General features: G+C 39.6%; 1 protein-coding gene across 1 annotated transcript in view; it reads left to right on the top strand.

Annotated features, from left to right (window-relative positions):
• The first annotated feature begins 1122 nt into the window (after window positions 1-1122).
• adgrd2 (adhesion G protein-coupled receptor D2) overlaps window positions 1123-25221 on the top strand; it is a 155407-nt gene continuing 131308 nt past the window's right edge. Inside the window, exons 1-9 of the mRNA XM_087998433.1 lie at window positions 1123-1263; window positions 1835-1918; window positions 2120-2150; window positions 3977-4225; window positions 6105-6743; window positions 9062-9169; window positions 13037-13122; window positions 19217-19498; window positions 20229-20340. Coding sequence (XP_087854559.1) covers window positions 1871-1918; window positions 2120-2150; window positions 3977-4225; window positions 6105-6743; window positions 9062-9169; window positions 13037-13122; window positions 19217-19498; window positions 20229-20340 — 1555 coding nt within the window. The 5' untranslated portion in view covers window positions 1123-1263; window positions 1835-1870. The remainder of the gene's footprint in view (window positions 1264-1834; window positions 1919-2119; window positions 2151-3976; window positions 4226-6104; window positions 6744-9061; window positions 9170-13036; window positions 13123-19216; window positions 19499-20228; window positions 20341-25221) is intronic.

The following is a 25221-nucleotide window of genomic DNA, read 5'->3' as shown; positions in this document are numbered from 1 at the left end:
TGTGACCCTTTGTCATTGACCACCAATAAACAAAATAAACTGTTCCTACCAACCCTGTCAAGGGCAGGCACTGTGAACAGAATAAATTCCTGGTCAGCATATGGTGGAAAGATAGTTGGAGTTTCTAACATCAATGTCCAGAGCCCCAGCCAGAACATGTAACTAAAAGGGTCATGATCGCAACAATACTAATTCAGCCTGTCAAATCTCTTTATGGTTTCAAAGGCCCTTCACAAATCTTTCTTTATCCTTACTTCAGTCAGTGGAAACAGTCCTAGGAGCTGGAGAATCACTACATAACTATGATGTTTCATCCCTGAATCATACTGGCGAATCTATGCAACACACTCATCACTCATTTGCTCCATACATGCACCCTAATTCCTCAGTAACCTAAGGTTTTGTTTAAGTAACGTTACTCATGTTTTATTATTTTAGTACCTGCTTCCTTTTTATTCTTCCTTCAGCTTTTCAAAAATTCCATTTCCTTTTCCCTTTCTTTTTAAAATATGGTGTTTTCGAAGAGCTAAAATCATGAGAGAATATGAAAAATAAATGCAGGATTTATCACCAAACATGCTAATTGTTTTAATATGGCCCTTGTATTTTATAGACCAATAAGATCCGTTTCTAGGCCCCCTTGTTGCTACCAGTTACCTCAGTCTGCTTTCGTTCTGAAAACATGGGACAATTTCTTATTTCGCAATAAAAAGACGTTGCCAAACACAGCTTAGTTAAAGGATTTTTTTTAAAAAACCCTCTGGATTTTTTTTTCTTGTTCTTGTTTCAAATTTAAGAAATGTCCAAGATCAGTTTATAATAAAAGTGGCGAATTGCAGCCCCTTCACACATTGCATCTTTCATAAGGAATATCTTCCCAAAATGTTTTATCCATCAGAACAAAACAAAACCTTCTCAAACATGTAAACTCGGGTAAGTTGATTCTGCTGTTATTATTTAAAAATTATACAAAAGGAAAAATGAAGCTAATTCGTAAATTAGCTAGCATTGGTGTTTTTCGGTACAGAAAATAACTGTGTCGCCTTGTGGGCTGTTTAAAAAAAACTCATTAGCATAAGAAAAGTTGCAGAGTTTTCTATCCGGCAGACAGACCTAGAGGAAAGAGCAGCTCTGAAACACAGGAAAACTCCAGTCAAATTTATGTTAAAACAAGAAAGGATCGAGAAAGCCTGACATCAGTTAAAGAAGATGATTATATTTGGAATAAGGGTTTGAAGAGGAGGATTTTGTTTTCATAAAACGGTATTTCTGTTACAATAAGCCTTTCGATTTAAGTGTCGAACCGCGGTATCCGATCATTGAAGAGTGATCTATGGTGTTGGGCGGTGAGAGTAGTGTTGGCAGGTAGCTACCTAAATGAAGCGGTTAGCTCCCACCCGACAGTGAAGCGTCTTCAAAACTGAACGCATTCCACCAAACCTGGCCCGAAGCCCCCAGCCCGAGGCTGTCCCGTTCCACATGGCGGGGATAGTTGTTCCTTGTATCCGAATTCCCAAGACAACTTTGTCTCTGTGCTTTCAAATTTAATTCGTCATTACCAGTTCTATTACTTTGTTAATTTTAAAATTCCTCATGAACCACAAACAGATTATCATCATATATATTGACAACTTTATTCTAAAGATATGTTAATAAATTTGTAGTAGAATAAATTTACTAGATTTATTCTTAAAGGAGCATAAATCCTCCTTGAGTTCGACCACTAGTGAAAACATCCCAAGCTAATTAAGAGCCAGTGTAAGTATCACGGAACAGGCCACCGTACATGGAATTCCTCATTTTTTTGTATGCAATTTCTTTCTTATGTGACTAGTTTATTGTAACAGAGGAGACTTTCAACTGAAGAACAATGTGTGGAACAATTACAAGATTTGCAGTTTGGTTCTGCGCCCTTCTGGTAAGTTAATTTCCAAATAATCGTTTTCGTTTTCAAGAAAATTGATATCAAGGAGTGGATTTGTTTTTTACGAATGGAATGCAGTTTTCTAAAATATTGGTTTGAAAAATCGTGAATAAGTTGTAATTCAATCGCCTTAAAGTAGTGGACCTTTCACAAGGCAGCCTGCGTTTCTTTTTACTACGTACTTTAATTTTACAGGTCTGTAATTTGGATGAAACTCATGCACAGGGTAAGAGCTAAATATCTAATTCATAATGTAAGCAAATAGAATTTCTCTCAAGATGTAATGCAATCATAATAACTAAAAGATGTACGTGTGCATCAAATGTGAATTTGTGAAAGATTTGTCAAGATGCTGCTTAAAGTTAGACTAAGTGTTGGGTAGCCTCCTAAAAATTATTTTACATTTTAACATAATTAGATGAGTAATGCTTTTCCTCAAGATTGGATGTGAGTGTTAAAATTCTGGTAAGGTAATTGGAGGATTATGGGGAAACATTTGAAGTATACTCAACTGTTAAATAGGGCAACAGTCAATTTCCAAGGGATTTTGCAATTATAATTATGTTTTTGGCTCAAATTCTTCACATTACTATTATTATTATTAGTAACTCCTCTCATTCAGTTTCACTGGGACTCATTAGGGCTTATTGCTCAAACACAGACAAAAATTGGGGCAGAAAATGCTACTGCTTATTGATTAAAGGATAAAGAGAAAGGGACATTTTCTGCCAACTGAAGGAATATGTATACATTTGTTAACAGGACCTATATACTGCACAATATAACTAGACATTATTTACAAATATTTTGGATTGGATTTTAAAATGCCTGTTGTAACATACGCATGTATATGAGATATAAGGAGAAATTAATCTGAAACATTCATATTTGCAAAATGGTACTGGAATAGCACAGCCAGTCAGGCAGCATCCGAGGAGCCAGAGAATTGACGTTTCGGGCATAAGCTCTTCATCAGGAATGAGCCTCAATTCTGATCTCGAGCATCTGCAATCCTCTCTTTCTCCATATTTGCAAAGCCACAAATGTATCTGTCCTCTTTCTAAGTAGGCTAACATGCCGTTGTGTTTACACATACAGCAGCCATAATACTGATTTTAGAAAAGCTTTTTTTTTCTTTTTTGTTTGGGAATATTGCAGTATTGCAGGATGCTTTAATGCTCCTGATTGTATCATTCTCATCTCTTGACGAGGTTGCTTGCCGTCTTCCTCATTTTTTTAACAAGATGAAATTATGAACCAATGCAAGTTATAAATCTGTGTGTGTAGATTCACATTAAAATATGGTTGTATCATGGAGAGGCTGTGAGTAACAGTCCATGAGAGAGTGATAAAATTAAAATGCTACAAAATTTGTTGTTTACTGTGTTTTAAAAAAAACCTTTCTGAGGCCATGTCATAAATTTCCATCATCCTCATAATTGCAAAGCAGTTTGTTGACCAAGCTGTGATTATGTTTTTCTGTTTAAATGTTTAATACATCAAATGAAAATGATGTGAATTGTGTGAGAGTGATTGAATGTACAATAGTATTATTCTTGGAATTTTTTAGTTTTTAATCAGGGAAGTGTGCCCACCATTGACAAGTCTTTTGTGTCCAAAAGTTTATGCACATCAAAAAGTTTTGTTTTACAAATACAGATTAAATCTTCATTATTCACCATCAATTGAGGGGATCTTTCCATGTAGGAAAGTAATTTGTAAATAATAACGTATCCAAAACTTATATATTCAATGTGAAACAATCTCGATACGTATGAAGTGTAGTATAAATAGTAAACAAACCATAATGATTTTTGGTTTTATTCAGTGAGATAAGGAGGTGAAATATAAATTACAAGCAGAATTTCCACAGTGGAGGTCTTTCCCATTTTGTCCTGTAAAACATTTGGCAAGTATTCAGGAAGACAAAGAATTTGAGTGTGGGTGCTGGAGGTGCTAATGTATTTGATACATGTTCACCATTATATAGTGACAAATTACTGAAATTGTACATGCTTAGCTATTAACTCCATTTGCTTTTCACTTTACCAGCTTCCAGTAATTCATCAATCTTTCCAACATCACACTACGTTTATGAATATATAAATACACCATTGAAATGGGAACATGCATCCAGATATTGTGAGCTACGTTTTGGTAGTCTGCCTGTCCTTAGTAAAGTTGAAGACAAGAATGCTATATTGGACCTGTTAGCTACCCAAGGGGCTAATCAGCAACTATGGATAAATGGAAAACTGAGTGAGGTATCAGGAGGGGAAGATCTAACTGTGAGAAAGAACAGTAAGTTCTAAAATCATTTGTAATCATAATAAATATATGTAATGATTGTTTATTAGAAGAAAAATAAGCATACAGCATGGCTGATGTTCATAGTTAGTTGAGAATGAGGTCTACCTTTACATTTGTTGCAAAATGGGAAAAATAGCAGGTAGAATGTTATGCTGGCAGTAACAAAGTTGCTATAGATCCAGGCTTTATTGTTACACGCCAGATATTGTCTCTTAATGTTATCAATGTTACAAAATTTAAATTATGACTATTGAAAATAGGCACTATAAGTAAGATGAGCCACGTATTTCATGTGTGTATCTATTTTAACATTTTCAGAATCTTGCATCTACACATCTATCAAGTTTTTGTAAATACCTCTGTCCACATGAAACCTTATTTATATTCTTTTCACATAATTATACCTTCCCACTGGAGATTCATGTAGGCCTTTCTTGACAAGCGGACACAATTGGTATGTGACATAAATAGTTTCCATTATAACATAGGAATTTGTGCTCTTTACTTCCAAGGTGGCAACTGACGTAGCAGCCCCATATAAACACCCTCGCCTCTGTAATTCTACCATTTCCATTTTTTTTGTCTTTTCTCCCTCGATTTCCTCTCTTCCAACTGCTTACAATTCCCTGGCTGTAATAGTGAGTGCATTTTAGCCCAAATTACAAGGTTAAGATTCAAGTTTAAAGCAAGAACATGATAGTAAATCTTTAATAAATCACCTAGCTGTGTTCAGCTTGATTATTGTACCTAATTCTTGACATCCCAGTTTTAGAAGGATCTGAAGACCTTGTAGGGGGCTACAGAGAAGATTTACCAAATATATGGAGTGCAGAGAAAAACTAGGATTATTTTTAGATCAGGACAAGTCAGCATTCACAATTGCTTTGATAGAGTGCAGAAAGAAAAACTGTTTCCTCTGACAGAAGGGCAAGAACCAAAGGACACAAATTTAAGATAATTGTAAAAAAGAATCAGGGTGAGGTAAGAATGCATTTTTTTTTCAGTGCAAGTTATGATCTGGAAAGCACTGTCCGCATAGGCAATTAAGGATGGGCAATAAATCCTTGCCAGTGATGTTCACATGCTAGGAATGAATAATTTAAAAAAACGATTGGAAGCTGTAACTTTCAAATCAGGATTGGATATAAATTTTAAACTGGAAAAGTTTCAATAAATGGGGAAGAGCAATAGAATGGGATTTAGGCTATAACTCAAAGAGATCACACAGCACAGTGGGCTGAATGACTCCTTCAGGACTGTGAGATTCTCAGATCAACCAACTAGTGCAAAAGTTGACACAGTCTCCTCCGTGATGTTTGACAAGACTGCTTTTCAATGCTGTCAAGTATTCAGTGACTAAGGAATCACCGGCTGGGAAAAACTTCTTCTGTATTGTCAGTATCATTACACGATTTTTAAAAATTAATTGACGGTAGGCATCACCAAATGCAGTTCCAATTAATATAACAAACATGTATTGAAACTGACAATATAGGATTCTTGTATAGGGAGATGATAGCAGGTGTGGAGCTGAAGTTACTTTTGTCATGGCAATACATAGAGTTTCCTGTGTGGCCCATGCTGCCAGTTGGTCCTGACTGGCCTATACCATGATCCTGAAGGAAATGGGCTGAGTGGGACACTCTTTGTGCACAAGAAAGCTTTGAATCAATGCTAACTTGAAGTGACACAACCCACCGGCACTATGTAGCTGAAATTTGCCCTCTGTATTTTCTGTTTAATGCAAGGATTCTGCTCCTTACCATCAAGCTAATGAACTGTTGGTGATAAACCCAGCATATCTGAAGTTTATTGTTTCCACTATTTACTTGGCAAATTCTAACAGATTTTATTTGAACGTTTACTTCAGGTGTTGACAAATTCGAGATCCTGGTATTCCTGAACAAAACAGATACTAAACATGCCAAAATTCTCAATGTGCTGCCTCCTTTGTCAGCTGTTACAATCTGTGCACGTGTTCAATGGGACAACCAGTCTTCTGACATTGCCACAGTATTTTCTTATGCCATTCCAGTGTTCATCAATGAATTCCAGCTCCGAGGTCGTATTGACGATGCTGGATTCATCCAGTTAGCTCTGATAGTTCATGGACATCACACACCCTACAAATCGGTGCTAAAAAGTGACGGACTGTGGCATCATATTTGTGTAACATGGCAAAAGGAAAATGGTGCTTGGTTTATTTATGCAGACGGGATAAAAGTAAGTTCAGGAGATAACTGCTACAGTTCACAAATTATTGGTGGAAATGGGACATTTATTATTGGTCAAGATCAAGACTCGCTAGGAGGTACATTCAAACAAAATGAGGCCTTTAGTGGCAACATCACATTTTTGAACATTTGGACTCATGCGTTGGATGCAAACCAGATTTCAGAAGTCAGTATGTGCTCATTCCCTCAGCAAAATCTCTTTTACCAGTGGAACTTGACCAGTTTAGAAATTGAACCCAATGTTCAAGTTGTGGAACTGCAGTTGAATTGCACAGGTAAGAAAACATAAGTGACATAAATTTATCACTTGCCAAGATTCTATTGCAGAAACAACAGTAAATGTTCAAATTTCAAAGCTTGTTAATTATCTTTTTCCAAAATATTCAACCTTATTAAAAACATTACATTTGAACATAATTGCTTTAAGCTTGGTGCCAAACATTTCCTCAAATAAAATTGATTTAAAATGAATGCAAAGGTATCATATGAGGTACATTATTTAACCATTAATGTATGCATTTCTAATCTCAACTTGCAACTTGATCATGTATGTTTTAGTCTGGAGCTGACCATTGTTATTTAATGATTGGCATTAACCTGTTTACATTTCCACTGAAGTCAAAAATGATGCCTTCCAAAAAAAATGCAAAGTACCGTTAATTAGATTTACACTTAAACATGAGTCTCTTTGAATTTTTCATAATTGGATACTCATGGTGTCACTGGAAGGATTGTACACATAAGCAGAATGGAGTGCTGATATTTTTCTAAAGTTATGTTTAGGATGTTAGTACTTAATGTTTGAGGTTGTAGTGTTCTGAAAGTGTTATCATTGTTTTGCATATGGCTTTTGTTTATTTCTGCCTAAATTTCATTTGCTAAATTGAAAGGTATTCATGAATTTTTAAAGAAACATTTAGAAAAAAAAGGAACAAAAATAGGCCATTCAGCCCTTCAGAGCTACTATGCCATTGGTTGTGATCATTGCTGATCATCCAACTCAATTGCCTGTTCCTGCTTCCCCACCCCCCCCCCCCCCAACATTGTTTAACTCTTTGACCCCAAGTGCTATATCAAACTCCATCTTGAAATCATACAATGTTTGGTATCAACTGTGTTCTCTGGTAGTGAATCCCAATAGTCTTCCATAAGCATTGATTTTACATGCTAATCTCTTATATGGAACTTTGTCAAAAGCTGTCTAAAAGTGAAAATAAAGCAAATCCACTGGCAGCTCCATTCACATCAACTCTACTAGTTATACCCTTAAAGAATTTCAGATTTATCAAGAATGATTTCCTTTCCTTAAATTCATGCTGATTCTTTCTGATCCAGCCAATAATTTTCAAATGTTCAGCTATTAAATCTTTTATAATGGGCTCTAGCATTTTCCCACCCAACTATTGTCAGCTAAGGGTCTATAATTCCCTTGATTTCTCAGTCTATCACTTATTCCCCATTCTGTCTTTTGCTTTTGTCCCAGATTTCCCTTCCTCTAATTCCTTGCATAAGTTCCCATGCTCTTGCAATTTTAGTTTAAAACAGATTAAAGGTTTCCCAACCCTTCAAACAATTATCCCCCCACCAGGCAATCAGTCCTTTTCCTGTCCTGATGTACCCAGTCCAGTTTACAGTAGTCCCACCTCCCCCAAAATCGATTCCAATGCTACGGGAATTGGAAACTTCCGCCTCACACCATCCCTTCAGCCACATATCCATCTGATTATATCCTACTCTTTATACTGTACTAGTATGTGTTACTGGCCATCATCCTGAGGTCACTACCTTTTGAGGTCCTATGGCCTTTAGGGCCCTCCAATGATATTGAGTTCTCTTGCCATGACTTACCCCTTTAAACTTTTTTGAAGATGCTTAATATCAAACAATATCATTTCTTCCAAGCCTTTCATTCCCTGATCTTCATTACTAAAGAATATAGTCCTTACAAATCATAAACCAAAAAAAATGCAGAAAGCAAATAGCACAACTTCCCCTCTGCACCGAATTCCCAAAGTGCTCCAAATTCTCAGATATATGCTTACTCACTCTGACTGTCTCTAATGAATAATGTGCTGTCTCCTATCTGCTTGTGCACAAAGCTCACTGATCATGTACTTCCAACAGTCCGTTTCTTAAATAGATCTGAGATGACTTGCACCGGTTAGCTTCAATAGTAATCAGCACCTATTGAGCCTTATTCAGGTTTTAAGTGACTGACAGTTAACTGTCAAATATGTAATGGTTCGCTGAAGTGCATTTTATTTAGACCTGAAATATAGCTCATAAGCTTGTGAAAAGATTAATTTGGAGAGAAGTTGTGAAAACATTAAATCTCTTTGGGATGCACTTAATCATTTTGGAGACTATCTTCTGTTACATAATCAATAATTTCATTGCTTTTCTAAATTTAACAAAAGCAAATTCTGCAAGTGCTGGAGATCTGGAATAAAAACAGAAAGTGATGAGAAACTCAAATTGTGTGGCAGTATCAGTGGAAAAAGGAAAAAAAAATCATGTTTCAAGTTCAATTAGACTCTCCTTCAGAACCCTCCTAAGTTCAAGTCAACAGCTCTGTTTTGTTGTTTTATTATAGGTCTGAAAATTTCTTCAGGCAAATGTCAGACGTTTGATGCTGCCTCTGGATTTAAAAGCCAATTTGGTTGTGAGAATCTACTGCCCTTCCTCTGTCAGTTGACAAAAGGTTGGTTATTGGTACAGACTTGAAAATCTTGAACATAAACATTTCTTCAAATACTTTAGTACACCAAGCAATAAAATTGAGTGCATTGTTGAATTGCATATTAATAGTAAATCACAAATATTTTGTTATTCTGATGTTTCTGATTCACTAGAACCTGTTGTCAGTGTGATTTTGAATCAGTTTAGAATTCTGCTCAGTTTATGGCTCATCAAAGAGTGTTGTAATTTCCATTTAAAAAAAAAATGTGACAATACTCAATGAATGGGATTAGAGGTCAGTAAAGACATTTGGTAAAATTGTTGACATTGTTCCTCCAATACTTCTGATCTGACCAATCCGCGTGCATTGCACAGCACTAACACTACCCTCTGCATCCTGAGATTACCAACCCCAACCCTCAATCAGTTGATCACATCTGCCTTCAAATCCCATAGCCATATCCCGATCCTCCAAATCCACCAAGAGGAACAGAGCTTCTGAGCTCTGCTACATCCATTCAGACATGTGGACAGTATTCTATCACACTCCAGAATTGAGTCTTATAGATGATAGACAAGAATTTGTGGAAACATTTGTGCTACATGAATGCCAGGCAATGTTCATGACCACCAAGGGAGAATCTAACCATCACCTCCTGACATTCAATGGTATCAACATCACTGAATCCCACATAGTCAACATGCTGCAGGTTACCATTGGGCTGATAACTGGAAACTAATGCTCATGCCACATAAATTTCAGACAGTAACCGTCTCTAACAAAGAAACACCAAGCATCATTCCTCACTTTTCGATAGTGTTACCAAAACTGAAACCCAACTATCAACATCTTATTATTGACCAGAAACTGATCTGAACGAACCATTTAAGTACAGTGGCTACAAGAGCCAGTCAGAGCCTAGGGATTCTGCAGCAAGTAACTGACCTCCTGACTCCCAAAGCCTGTCCATCATCTACAAGGCACAATTCAGGTGTGTGGTAAAATATATGTGCAATAACAGCTGGCCCAGCCAGTGAAGCCCACGTACTGTGAGTTTACAAAGAAACCTGCAATGATGTTTGTCTCCAACAACCACAGCCACTTTCCATCATGCTATGTATGACTTCAACCAGTGGAGTGTTTTTCCCATAGATTCCTGTTTTATTAGGACTCCTTAATGTTGTATTCATTTAGGAGCTGCTCTGATGGCAAGGGCAATCACTTTCTCCTTGCATCTGGACTTCAGCCATTTCACCCATTTTCCAGCCAAAGTTGTAATGTGCTAAGAGGCTGAGCAGCAGTACACAAACGGCGCATCTATGAGCAGATTATTCCTTTATTTGGACTGACAGTAACGCAATCCTTCCAACATTTTGCTGATCATTGAGTGTAGATTGATGGGGCGGTAGTTGAGCAGGTTGAATTCATCCTGCCTTTTATGAACAGGACATACCTGGGCAGTTTCCCCTTTTTATTCAGTTTGTGGGATGTGGGCAACTCTGGCTGAGCCAGCATTTATTGCCTGTCCCTATTTGCCCTTAAGAAGTTGGTGGTGAGCTGCTGTCTTCTTGGACTGCTGCAGTCCATGTATATCGGTAAACCCATAATTTAGTTAGAGAGGGAATTCCAGGATTGTTACCCTGTTACAGTAAAGGAACTGTAATACATTTCCAAGCCTAGATGGTGACTGCTTTGGAGGGGTACCTGCTGCCCTTGTCCTTCTAGATGGCAATGGTCATTGGTTTGGAATGTGCTGCCTAAGGATCTTGAGTAAATATCTGCAGAGCATCATGTAGATAGTACACACTGCTGCTACTAAGCACCAGAGGTGGAGGGAGTGGATGTTTGTGGTTGTGTGCCAATCAAGCAGGCTGCTTTGTCCTGGATGATGTCAAACTTCTTGAATGCATTGGATCCAGGCAAGTGGGGAGAATTCCTTCACATTTCTGATTCGTGCCTTGTAGATGGCAGACATGTTTTGGGAAGTCAGAATTTGTGTGTTACATGCTGCAGTATTCCGAGCCTCTGAGCTACGCTTGAAGCCACTGTATTTATTTGGCCAGTTCAGTTCAGTTCTGGTTAATGGTAACCCCCAGGATGTTGTTAGTGGCATTCAACAATGTTAATTGTATTGAATGTCAAGGGGCAATGTTAAATTTTCTCTTATAGGTGATGGTCATTGCCTGGCATTTTCAGCTTAAGCTTGGATATTGTCAAGGCCTTGCTGCATTTGGATATGGCATGCCTCAAAATCTGAAGGGTCAGAGACAGGGGTGTGGCTAGCTCTGGAGCACAAATCCTCAGTACTGTTACTAGAATGTTGTCATGGCCCACAGCCATTGCTGCATCCAATGGCTTCACCTGTTTGTTGATATCACATGCAGTGAATCAAATGTCTGGCAACTATGGTGGTGGGGACCACAGGAAGAAACTGAGATGGATCATCTACCTGGCACATATAGCAAAATGTATTTGCAAATGCTTCAGTCTTATTTTGTGCATTGATGTGCTGGGTTCCCCCATCATTAAGGATGTGTATACTTGTGGATCCTCCATCTTCTATTAGTGTTTGATGTTCAGCACCAGCAAAATTGCATGTGGCAGAACTGCAGAACTTAGGTCTGATCCCTTGATTGTGGGATCACCTATCTCTACATATTGCAAACCACAGTTTTGTATGTGAGTAAGCTTCACCAGGTTGACACCTCATTTTTAGGATTGCCTGCCACTGTTCCTGACCTGGGTTGCTGCACTTTTCATTGAACATTTGAAATTTTATGGTGAGGCTTAGCAACCCTCACCTAATTGCAGTGCTATTGCCATCTAAAGCGTCATTTTCCACCTGTCCTCAATTTTAAGAGAGTTTAGTAATGTTGAGAATTGTGAAGGAAAGCCTGGCACGTTATCCTGCATGAACTTGGGCAGGAGAAGTTGTAGGGGAAGGCTTGCGTCTGTCACTGGGCCCTTTTCCAAGTTGGGTAGCTAATCAGCCTCTAGTCTGCTTCCCTGCAGCCCCCCTTCCAACCCCAACCCTATCAGTGCACTATCCACATGTGGTCTGACATCCACACTTTCTTGGCCAACTCCTCTGCGGTGCTCCCCTTTCATCCTCATAACACTGGTGATCCTGTGGGCTCCAGCACTGGGGCAGCAGGATTGCTTGCAATCCCAACAGTAGCCACCATGCCTCCCAATAGCGCTGCTGGTCCTATAAGTGGCCGGTAGGTCTTTGAGGTAGGACTTTCATCCAAGTTACTTTCTGCAGCAAATTATCACTGTATGGATCCTGCTATAGTTGCCGGTTTTTATTGGTGGAAGGGAGGGAAAATAATGCCCATGGAGATTTATTTTAGGAAGGGAATATGACTTCCATTATTGGTAAAGTTCTATTGTGGGTTCTTAACCTGTGAAAATTTTAAACAAGGTGATGCATTTTCAGAATATAAATGCACCACTGACCCAAATTATTACTCAGTGCATCCTGTCTAAAATTGACAAAAGCTTTAATAATTCATAAAATTAAAATAATTTGTACTTCTACTGAGAAAAACCATAAGTCATGTCAATCTGGTGTTAGCATATGTTTATTACTTTAAAAACTGTCATTAAATGAAATCTTAATCTCTAAATTGAAAAAATTAGTGCATTATTCAGTCAAATTGCTCTATTGCACCATTGTGAAATTTAACATTATTTTCAACAGATCTGTACAAATAAGATTACATAAACAAACTTGAGTACATTATAAACTTATTTATTTCTGAGCTTTGAATAGGAGGATGTTACATCTTGTGTTATTTAAAGATTATATTTAATTTGGGGCATTGGAAAAAATTATTCTTCTGATTTAAATGATTAATATTGGAATAATGTGTCTTTGTATTGTAGATACATATTTGAAGTTAAACGAATTTCAGTCAGATTCAAGGAGCTTATTCAAGACTAAATCGGAAGCATTTTCTCACGATACAATGGTAATTTTTAAAATATTGATTGCAAGGACAGTCTGATATAAGATCCTTGTCATCTCTGGATAATTGCTTCACCAAATTGCAAAACGAGTATGTCTTTATTCAGCGTAAAATGTGGTATCATTATATAATATATTTCAAACACATATAATATATTTCAAACACAGTTCGTGACTGTGTTCCAACACTACTTACAGCTCCACATACAAAGCTGATGGTGGAGTAAAGGACACTAGAATGCAACAGAGTTGTATTCTAACATCAGATTTTCTTGTGTGTGCATGTGAACTCATGTTATTCTGGTCATTTTGTTTGTCTCTAGCACCATCTTATTTTTGATTATATGTAATTATCTCTCTGCCTTAATTAATCAGTTCGTAAGACATCCCTTCAGTTTTTTTCAGCTGTTGACCCTTAACTCACATCTTTTGACACTTTTGATCACTTACAAAGACTTGTTATTCAGCCAATTGACACTCCACTCACACTATTTGTAGTTATCTGTTGGCACTCCTAATGACCTGGAATCATCTTGGCATTATCTCTCCACCTACATACAGAGGAAACTCAATTATCCGAACAACACGGGCGGGGAGTATTTTGTTCAGATAATCGAATGCCAGATAACACAGTTTAGCCAAGCATTGGGACCTTGTGATCTTGTCCGGATAATCTGAAATTCAGATAATAGGATGCTGAATAATCAAGGTTCCTCTGTGTTCTGGTTCTGTGTGCTTCCCCAACTTCACCTGACGTAGGAGCAGCGCTCCGAAAGCTTGTGGTTTCAAGTAAACCTGTTGGACTATAATCTTCTGACATTGTTTATGTGTAAAGCAAAGAACACAGCTTTTAAATTATATTTTTTCACCTAAAGTCATGAGGTAATGAAAATAGCACACTCCATGCACAGCAGAACATACAGTTTGAGAGAAGGGATGAGCTGTGTTTGCATTGCTTTTCAATATTCAAATCATTCCTTCTGGTTCTCTTGGATAACCTTCTGGTATGCTTCAGCCTTGTTAAAATCTGTAACCAAGGGGATCATTTTTAACATCAACTTTACAGAAACTGATGGATGAGATTTTAAGACGAGATGATAAATTTCAGGCAAGCGAACACTTGTCACTGTATTAAGATAATTTATTAAGCAACAGTTCTGGTCGCCACGCTACCAGAAGGATGTGGAGGCTTTGGAGAGGGTGGCGAAAAGGTTTCCCAGGATGCTGCCTGGTTTGGAGGGTATTAGCTATGAGGAGAGATTGGACAAATTTGGTTTGTTTTCACTTGAATGTTGGAGGCTGAGGGGTAACCTGACAGAAGCTGACAAAATGATCAGAAGTGTGGAAAGAATGAACAGTGGAATCTTTTTTCCAGGGTAGAAATTTGAATTTCTAGGGGAGATAGTCTTGAGGTAAAAGGGGAAAATTGAAAGGAGATGTGAGAAAGCAGGCTTTTTTACTCCGAGGATGGTAAGTGCCTGGAATGTGTTGCCAGAGGAGGTAAAAGCAGATATGATATCATCATTAAGAGGCATCTTGATGGATACGTGAATAAACAGGAAGTAGAGGGATGTGGGCTGCACAGAGGCAGAAGAGCTTTAGTTTAAAAAGGTGCCATTTGTTGGCACAGTCTTGGTGGGCTGAAGGGCCTAATCCTATGATATACTGTTCTTTGGCAGTCATATCGCAGTTTAGATGTCTTTTGTTTCCAATTGACTCCCTTCCATCTTTTCTCTCCCCATATCTTCTTGAAATTAATGCTTCTTGAAATCTGTCTCTTCAACTGAGTTCTTTAATCCTCTGTGGCCAGGGTGTTGCTGTGTTGTGACATTGCCATTATGCTTTGATTTCATCACTTCATTTTAGTGATCGAACATTCATCATCACAACCTGAACAGGCAATCCTCACCCACTAAAGAGCCTGTCTTTAATTGTTCATGGTTTCTATTAGTTGTTAAATGTAATAATCAACATCCTCATTTAGTTTTGTTCCAATGTCAATTTATTTATACATTTCAAAGCATACCCTATGATCATAATTGATAAAATAGTTCGAACTTCCATCCCTATTCACGCTATCAGTTCATGGTGTCAATCCCTGTTACAGTGTGATCTTGATTTAATGCAAGCCTCCGGCAATAGAGTCATAGAGATGTACAGCATGGAAACAGACCCTTCGGTCCAACCTGTCCATGCCGACCAGATATCCCAACCCAATCTAGTCCCACCTGCCAGTACCTGGCCCATATCAGTATAAACCCTTCCTATTCATATACCCATCCAAATGCCTCTTAAATGTTGCAATTGTACCAGTCTCCACCACTTCTTCTGGCAGCTCATTCCATATATGTACCACCCTCTGTGTGAAAACATTGCCCTGAGGTCACTTTTATATCTTTTATATCTCTCACCCTAAACCTATGCCCTTTAGTTCTGAATTCCTCCACCCCAGGAAAGAGACTTTGCCTATTTATCCATCTATGCCCCTCATGATTTTGTAAACCTCTATAAGGTCACCCCTCAAGGATGCTCCAGGGAAAACAGCCCCAGCCTATTCAACCTCTCCCTATAGCTCAAATCCTCCAACCCTGGCAACATCCTTGTAAATAATTTCTGAACCCTTTCAAGTTTCACAACATCTTTCCGATAGGAAGGAGACCAGAAATGCATGCAATATTCCAACAGTGGCCTAACCAATGTCCTGTACAGCCGCAACATGACCTCCCAACTCCTGTACTCAATACTCTGACCAATAAAGGAAAGCATACCAAACACCTTCTTCACTATCCTATCTTTCTGCGACTCCACTTTCAAGGAGCTATGAACCTACACTCCAAGGTCTCTTTGTTCAGCATCACTCCCGAGGACCTGACCATTATGTGTATAAGTCCTGCTAAGATTTGCTTTCCCAAAATGCAGCAACTCGCATTTAGAATTGAACTCCATCTGCCACTTCTCAGTCCATTGGCCCATCTGATCAAGATCCTGTTGTAATCTGAGGTAACCTTCTTCGCTGTCCACTACACCTCCAATTTTGGTGGCACCAGCAAACTTACTAACTATACCACTTAAACTCAAATCCAAATCATTTATATAAATGAAGAAAAGTAGCGGACCCAGTACCGATCCGTGTGGCACTCCACTGATCACAGGCCTCCAGTTTGAAAAACAATCCTCCACCACCATGCTCTGTCTTCTACCCTTGAGCCAGTTCTATATCCAAATGGCTAGTTCTCCCTGTACTCCATGAGATCTAACCTTGCTAACCAGTCTCCCAATGGGAACCTTGTCGAACGACTTACTCAAGTTCATACAGGAAGCTATTCCAGAATCTGGTTTCCAGCATCTGCAGTCATTGTTTTTACCTCAAGTTCATACAGATCACATTTACCACTCTGCTGTCATCAATCCTCTTTGTTACTTCTTCAAAAAACTCAATCCCACGCACAAAACGATGCTGACTATCCCTAATCAGTCCTTGCCTTTCCAAGTACGTGTGAATCTTGTCCCTCAGGATTCCCTCCAATAATTTGCCCACCACTGAAGTCTATAGTTCCTTGGTTTGTTCTTACCACCTTTCTTAAACAGTGGCACCACGTTATTCTGGACTCGTGGTGCTGGAAGAGCACAGCAGTTCAGGCAGCATCCAAGGAGCAGCGAAATCCTGAACTGCTTTGCTCTTCCAGCACCACTAATCCAGAATCTGGTTTCCAGCATCTGCAGTCATTGTTTTTACCTTGTGGCACCACGTTAGCCAACCTCCAGTCTTCCAGCACCTCACCTGTGACTATTGATGATACAATATCTCAGCAAGGGGCCCAACAATCACTTCCCTAACTTCCTACAGAGTTCGAGGGTACACCTGCTCAGGTCCTGGGGATTTATCCACTTTTATGCATTTCAAGACATCCAGCACTTGCTCCTTTGTAATATGGACATTTCTCAAGATGTCACCATCTATTTCCCTATATTCTATGTCTTCCATGTCCTTTTTCATAGTAAATACTGATGGAAAATACTCGTTTAGTATCTGCTCCATCTCCTGCGGCTTCACACAAAGGCTGCCTTGCTGATCTTTGAGGTGCTCTATTCTCTCCCTAGTTACCCTTTTGTCCTTAATGTATTTGTAAAAACCTTTTGGATTCTCCTTAACTCTACTTGCCAAAGCTATCTTATGTCCCCTTTTTGCCCTCCTGGTTTCCCTCTTAAGTATACTCCTGCTGCCTTTATACCTTTCTCAGGATTCACTCGATCTATCTGTCTGTACTTGACATACGATTCCTTCTTTTTCTTAACCAAACCCTCAATTTCTCTAGTCATCCAGCATTCCCTATACCTACCAGCCTTTCCTGTCACCCTAACAGGAATATACTTTCTCTGGACTCTCGTTATCTCATTTCTGAAGGCTTCCCCTTTTCCAGCCATCCCTTTACCTGTGAACATCTGCCCCCAGTCAACTTTTGAAAGTTCTTGCTTAATACCGTCAAAATTGGCCTTTCTCCAATTTAGAACTTCAACTTTTAGATCTGGTCTATCCTTTTCCATCATTATTTTAAAACTAATAGAATTATGGTCGCTGGCCCCAAAATGGTTCCTCCACTGACACCTCAGTCATCTGCTCTGCCTTATTTCCCAGGAGTAGGTCAAGCTTTTTTTGTTGATTAGATTCCCTAGTACGTGGAAACAGCCCCTTCGGCCCAACAAGTCCACACCGACCCTCTGAAGAGTAACCCACCCAGACCCATTTCCCTCTGACGAATGCACCTAACACTATGGGCAATTTAGCATGGGAGGAAACTGGAGCACACGGAGGAAACCCACGCAGACACGGGGAGAATGTGCAAACTCCACACAGACAATCGTCCGAGGCTGGAATTGAAGCTGGGACTGTGAGGCAGCAGTGCTAACTACTGAGCCACCATGCTGCCTTTTTCTAGTAGGTACATCCACATACTGAATCAGAAAATTTACTTATACAACTAAAATTAATCCTTCAATTAAAAGAAGCCTCATATGAATGAAAAACCTAGAAATAAACATCCTACGACAAAAGATGTGAAAATTTCAAAATGGAGACAACTCTTATATTGATGGGATCATTTCAGCAACTCGTTTAACATCTCAGTGGGTTATAATCCAGAAACCTGGGTTTGTGTTCTGGGGACACGGGTTCAAATCCCAACATGGTAGATGGTGAAAGTGGAATTCAAGAAAAATCTTGATTAAAAAGCAACAACTAGATAAACACTGTTGATTGTTGAAAAGCCCATCTGATTCACTACTGTCCTTAAGGGAAGGAAATCTGCCATCCTTACCTGGGCTGACCTACATGTGACTCCAGACCCAGAGCAATATGGATGATTATAAACAGCCCTCTGGGCAATTAGAGATGGGCAGGGTAAATGCTGGCCTCACCAGTGATACTCACATCTCATCAACAAATAAAAAAGACAAAAACAGAAATTGCTGGAAAAGCTCTGCAGGTCTGGCAATATCTGTGGAGAGAAAATCAGAGTTTGGACCCAGAACGTTAACTCTAATTTTCTCTCCACAAATGCTACCAGACCGGCTGAGCTTTTCCAGCAATTTCTGATTTTGTTTCTGATTTCCAGCATCCGCAGATCTTTCTGTTTTTATTGAGTAAATTAGAAAAAAAAACTGTCTGACAGTAGAGGTGTGTTTCAATTATTAATTACTGGACTTGTCATTTTGTCGGAAAGGATTTCCACATAATGTTCAGTTCCTTTAGTTGCATTAATAAACTACCACAATTTGCCATCTGCTACTAGACCCTGTCATAAATCTAATGTATTTGCATATAATGTTGTACATGATGATCTTGTAATACAGTGGTAATGTTCTTATCTCTGAGCCAGGAAGCCTGGTTAAAATTCCACCTGCTTCAAATGTGTAGTAGCATCTCTGATCAGGTTGATTAGATAATATCTATAATGTTCATAGTAATAAAGACTAAATTAACCTAATGTTATACACAAAGATATTAGCTTGTGACTTCTTATTAATTGCCCAAGTAATGGGGAAATGAATACAATGAGGTGCTCACATGAATTCAATTAATGTAAACTCTCTTTGCGCAGGTTATTGAGTACATGTCATTGAGTAATGCAAAACTTGTACCTAATATCTCTGAAGCTGAAACTATACTGAAGACAGTACAACAGGTTCTGAGCATAGAAAATGTCACTTTGCAACCCGCTGACATGCTACGTGTCATACGCTTGCTACAAAACATAGCCAACGTGGAGCCACATATAAATGACACACAGGAGGCTTTGGAGAATGTAAGCCGAAGCTTCATCCACATAGCCGGTGAGGTTCTTGATCAGCACAATGCAGAGAGGTGGACTGAAATTAATGAGGTAATCAGTCATATTTCTTATTGAACCATTTGAATTAGGGAATGGAAAATATTTCAAAGAGTAACCTGGTTTTCACACAAGGACAGGTCAGTGTTCAAACCACAACAAAATGATCATTTGCTTTGGAAGTGTTCATTTTAGATAATGTAAAGTTTGGCAGAATCAGTATTGGTAACATTTCAATGTGTCAGTAGGAAACAATTCTGAAAAAAAGTTTAGATCTGAATAAAGGGAGTGATTTAACGTTATTCACAGTAAGAAACAGCAGCTAGTTTCTCATTAGGCTGTCCCTGCATTAATCTCGTTGGGGGCCAGAAGTTAAGTTTAATTTTTATAAAAATCAATAATCAGCAATTAAAAATACTGCCTATTGACGTGTCATTTCAGTTTATCTATGTATTGACCTGCAAATCAATTGAATTGTCACTGATGGTTCAGTCTGTTGTGACAAAAGTGGATAGCTCGAAGCTGTTAACGAGGAGGCAGGTTGGAAATTGAGCTGCTGTGAACCACTCATTCACAACTCTCACATATTTAGAGAAGTCCATTATCAAGGTTTGAAAAAGGAGTTTAACAGTTTACATGCTTACCTAAGAATTTTAGCTAGTCTAATAGTGGTGGAAAAATAATTATTAAAGCAGGGAAGTGTGTTTTTAAGATACTTGAATATTACATTGTTTTATAAACAAAACCTTACACTTTATTGATTTTTAATGATCTTTGATCTTAGATTGTTCAGAGTCCAATGGCTGTAGTCTATGGTGTGGACAGATTGATGCAAAATCTGAACAAACTGCTCTCAACTGACCAAGAAAATATAATCATTAGAAGCAAAAACATCAGTAAGTAGAACTATCAAGAATCACCTGGACCAAATTCTTTTCAGCTATTAGATGAAAAAATATATATAACACACAAAATAAAATTCTACCAGCAACATTGAAGGATGCTCCTGTTACTTTACAAATTCATTGGTTAGCCTTTTGAAGTTATTTGTGCTTGACATTTTTAAAATAGCCGAGAGGTTATAAACTTACAAAAATAAACATGGCATTCCAGGTTTTAGGGCCGTCATGTACAAAAACAAGAATGTTATTAGATATCCGTAGAAGTCATTATTTAGGCTACAGTTTTGAGCATCTACTTTCAGAATGTTGTCAAGACCATGAAGAAGATACAGAGTAAATTTATTGGCATTATTTAGAGAAATGCGTGGTGCTGCATTTTGGAAAAGCAAATCAGAGCAGGACTTACACACTTAATGGTAAAGTCCTGGGAAGTGTTGCTGAACAAAGAGACCTTGGAGTGCAGGTTCATAGCTCCCTGAAAGTGGAGTCACAGGTGGATAGAATAGTGAAGGTGGTTTTTCTTCACTCATCAGAGCATTAAGGAGAGGATGAATAGGCGGGGTTGTTTTCCCTGGAGTGTCAGAAACTGAGGGGTGACTTTGTAGAGGTTTACAAAATCATGAGTGGCATGGATAGGATAAATAGAGAAAGTCTTTTCCCTGGGGTGGGAGAGTCCAGAACTAGAGGGCATAGGTTTAGGGTGAAAGGGGAAAGATATAAAAGAGACATAAGGGACAACATTTTCCTACAGAGGGTGGTGGGTGTATGGAATGAGCTGCCACAGAATTTAAAAGGAATCTGAATAGGTCTATGAATGGGCCGGGTGCTGGCAAATGGGACTAGATTAGATTAGGGAAACTGGTCAGCATGGACGAGTTGGATTGATGGGGCTGTTTCTGTGCTGTATATTTCTATGACTGTAAATATACGAGATATAATCTTTTCAACTTAGTTCCTGTCAGAACAATGGGGAACCCTTGTTAGTTGGGAACCTGACTCAGTGATTTTTCTTCCAGTCACAAGTTGGCCATTGCCATTATGTGCCTAGTGCTCACTTACTCCTCTGAGAAAGAGTTATTTCTCCAGGAAGGTGCAGTGACCTGATGTGAGAGCTGGACCAGAGAGCTGGAGCGTCCTGTCAGATTGGAGCTCTAATATGTCAATCGAAGAGACTCACTCCCTTGTAGCAGGAATTCTTTGCTTATAAGACTTGCTTCTTGACCTTTTGCTCAGGAGAATCATTGAGTTTAAAATCACACAACACCAGCTTATAGTCCAACAGATTTATTTGGATGCACTAGCTTTCGGAGTGCTGCTCCTTCGTCAGTTCCCTGCTGTAAAACTAATACTTCCAAATAAACCTGTTGGATGATAACCTGGTGTTGTCTGAGTTTTAATTTTGTCCACAGTCCAAAACCGGCACCTCCACATCATCGAGTCATAAAGATGTACAGCACGGAAACAGACCCTTCAGTTCAACTCGTCCATGCCAACCAGATATCCTAAACTAATCTATTCCCATTTTCCAGCACTGATATGTGAATGGTGGGGTATTTAGTAGCCTGAAGTTGAGGAGAAGGAAGTTGGTGCTGTAATTCCTCATCTCTCAGAAATTTATTTGAAATGAGAGAGAATTGCATAGGTTCACTGTGGACAGGTTTGTTTAGTACTTGTTTAGTACCTCTGCCTCTTTCCTGATGAAGGACTTTTGCCCGAAACGTTGATTTTCCTGCTCCTCAGATGCTGCCTGATCTCCTGTGCTTTTCCAGCACCACTCTGATCCAGAATCTGATTTCCAGCATCTGCAGTCATTGTTTTTAACCTTGTTTAGTACTTGGTAGTGCTCGAGTCTGAACTAGACTGACTGAAATAAAATGTTCCCAACCATTAATATAACTCACCTTGATATACGTGAACAGTTAACTAAAGGAAAAATACATTAAAAGGAAGGCAATTAAAGGTTAAATAAAAATGAGCAATAATAAGGCTGAATTTCTACCTTTGTTCTGATTCTGCTGAGTATACAGAGCAAGCCAAGTATTTGTTAAGATCTAGCTTGATAGACCATCATCTTTAAGAGAGTATAAAGCACGGAAAAGACAATAGTAAGGAAATAAGTTGTAACGCTCTTGAATTAAATTGAAACCCCAAAATATCCTTTACTATAAAAACTTGAATAAAACTGACACCAATAATCATGATCAGTTCTGGGATTTACATATCAAAGAACAGAAACCATCAAATCCCATTCTAAAAGATGAAAGTTTTAATCTAAGATTGTTTACTGTATCACATCTCCATGACACTGGACTCCTTTGGCTATAAGTTTGTGAGCGTGATCTTAATCTCCACAACCACCTGATGAAGGAGCAGCACTCCGAAAGCAAGTGCCTCCAAATAAACCTGTTGAATTATAACCTGGTGTTGTCTGACCCATGACAAAATTGGTACACTGAAGAAGTAATATCAGTCCAGATATTCCAATCAGTTTTGGAAGCCCTGGACCGAATCTTAATTTTTTTATTTGGCCAAATACAAATTGTCTTGAGTTTTTGGGAAGGTTTATTACCACAATGTCTAATGGGTTCACTTGCTTTATCTTACCAATATGCCTCATTAATTCCTGAAGACGGGCTTATGCCCGAAACATCGATTCTCCTGTTCCTTGGATGCTGCCTGACCTGCTGCGCTTTTCCAGCAACACATTTTCAGCTCTGATCTCCAGCATCTGCAGCCTTCACTTTCTCTCGCCTCATTAATTACCAACCATACCACTATAGTGTCTGAGGTTTCACTCCATCTTACCACAAAACCCTCCTGGAGCAACTTGCCACTCAGAGAATATCCCAGAATTGAAAGGGATCCCTTGTGCCTGCGTCACCTTTAAAAGCCTACTGTACACCCAGACGAACCCTGTCAGCATGACGTTGCCCTGCTCAATTGCAGACATTTACCCCAGCATGGCCGAAAGGGAAAGTCATTGCCCTGCATAATGGGCAAGATCCTGGAGTTGCTGCTGAATGGGATAGTGCTAGTGTGGGTCTTTCTTCTTGCCCACAACCAGCAGTGAAGGTCACGTCACCAGACCATGCCACCCTTGTTTGAGGTTCCTGAGTGGGTTGTAGCAGTTTCACCTGTCAGGAAGAATACCCAGTGCTGTAGGAAGAAGGTCAATGTCCTTCTCCCCTACAGTATAAGTGCTACCATCTTCTCTGTTATATTTCAAACTCAGTGTCTCTCTGCCACTGTGGACACCTCCCACCATGCTCTGTCACTTCCACTAATGCCTGCAACATCTTCCCTCAGTCACTGTGATTTATCCCAAGCCCTAACACCACTAACCTTGCCTACTACCCATTTACTCACACATCTCCCCAGTTGCTCCAACAGTATTGGTGTGTCATCAATTTCCATCTCCTGTAATACCTGCCTCTCTCTCCTTCCAGGAGGAAAGCAGCCCATGAAAGGTCAGAAAGAGTCAAGACAGATGATGGACTGCCTTTATGATGAGAGGATCCTGACTCTGTCTGTCCTGAATGTGGCCTGGACTGGTATCAAAGGCAACCTTTGACTTACTGTACTGGGACTTCCTAAGTGAAAGCTATCCCTCTTGAATGAACAGAGGCATGATGACAATTTTAACATGCTTCATGGTTTTGTGTCTGCACTAAACGGTATGGTAGGAACAAGAGGAATATGAGCATGGTAAATTTGTTTGATAGGACAAAATTCAAGAAGGCAAAGCAAGACAGGGATGCTGTTAGCATTTGTGTAATCTCCGAATGACAACTTTTTTTTATTTCAAAAATATACTTTATTCATAAAATAATTTGATGGTCTGTACAGTTGGTCATGCCATACATATGTAAACATGTACATACAGAGATCAAAACTTATCATTTTTATACAGGTCTGTACATTTTTTGATCATATGCCCATATAATTAGCTGAGGCGTCAGCAGAGCCCAAATGACTGCATGGGCCCCCTGTTCTTCGTTAGGCAGGCAGACTTTACACAGTGGTCTTTCCCCACCGTGCCTTGGCGGAAACTGCCCCAAGCTTCAGCGCATCCCTCAACACATAGTCCTGGACCTTGGAATGTGCCAGTCTGCAGCACTCAGTCGGGGTCAACTCCTTCAGCTGGAAGATCAGCAGGTTTCGGACCACCCAGAGAGCGTCCTTCACCGAGTTGATGATCCTCCAGGCACAGTTGATGTTCGTCTCGGTGTGCATCCCGGGGAACAGACCGTAGAGCCCGGAGTCCCGCGTCACGGCGCTGCTCGGGACGAACCTCGACAAACACCACTGCATTTCTCTCCAGACTTCCTCTGCATAGGCACGTTCCAGAAGGAGGTGTGTGACAGTCTTGTCCCCCTTGCAGCCGCTTCGAGGGCAGCGTGCGGTGCGGCTGAGAGTCCGGGCGTGCATAAAGGATCTCACAGGCAGAGCCCTTCTCACCACCAGCCAAGCCATGTCTTGGTGCTTGTTGGAAAGTTCTGGCGATGAGGCATTCTGCCAAATGGCTTTGACAGTCTGCTCAGGGAACCGCTCGATAGGATCCGCCCTCTCCTTTTCCCGAAGGGTCTCAAGGACACTACGTGCTGACCACTTCCTGATGGACTTGTGGTCAAAGGTGTTTCTCTTCATAAATTTCTCCACGAAGGACAGGTGATACGGAACGGTCCAACTACTCGGAGGCCAGGCCCATCCTTCGCAACACCGGGGACAGGTAGAACCTCAGTACGTAGTGACACTTGGTGTTTGCGTACCGGGGATCCACGCACAGCTTGATGCAGCCACACACAAAGGTGGCCATCAGGGTGAGGGTGGCATTGGGTGTATTTTTTCCCCCGTTGCCCAGATCTTTGTACAGCG

The sequence above is a fragment of the Chiloscyllium plagiosum genome, unplaced genomic scaffold (assembly GCF_037043375.1).
Source record: "Chiloscyllium plagiosum isolate Xiang-an unplaced genomic scaffold, Cpla_swu_hap1 HiC_scaffold_21, whole genome shotgun sequence".
NCBI lineage: Eukaryota > Metazoa > Chordata > Chondrichthyes > Orectolobiformes > Hemiscylliidae > Chiloscyllium > Chiloscyllium plagiosum.
Note: the sequence above shows the minus strand (reverse complement) of the source record. Positions and strands in the feature narration are given on the sequence as shown.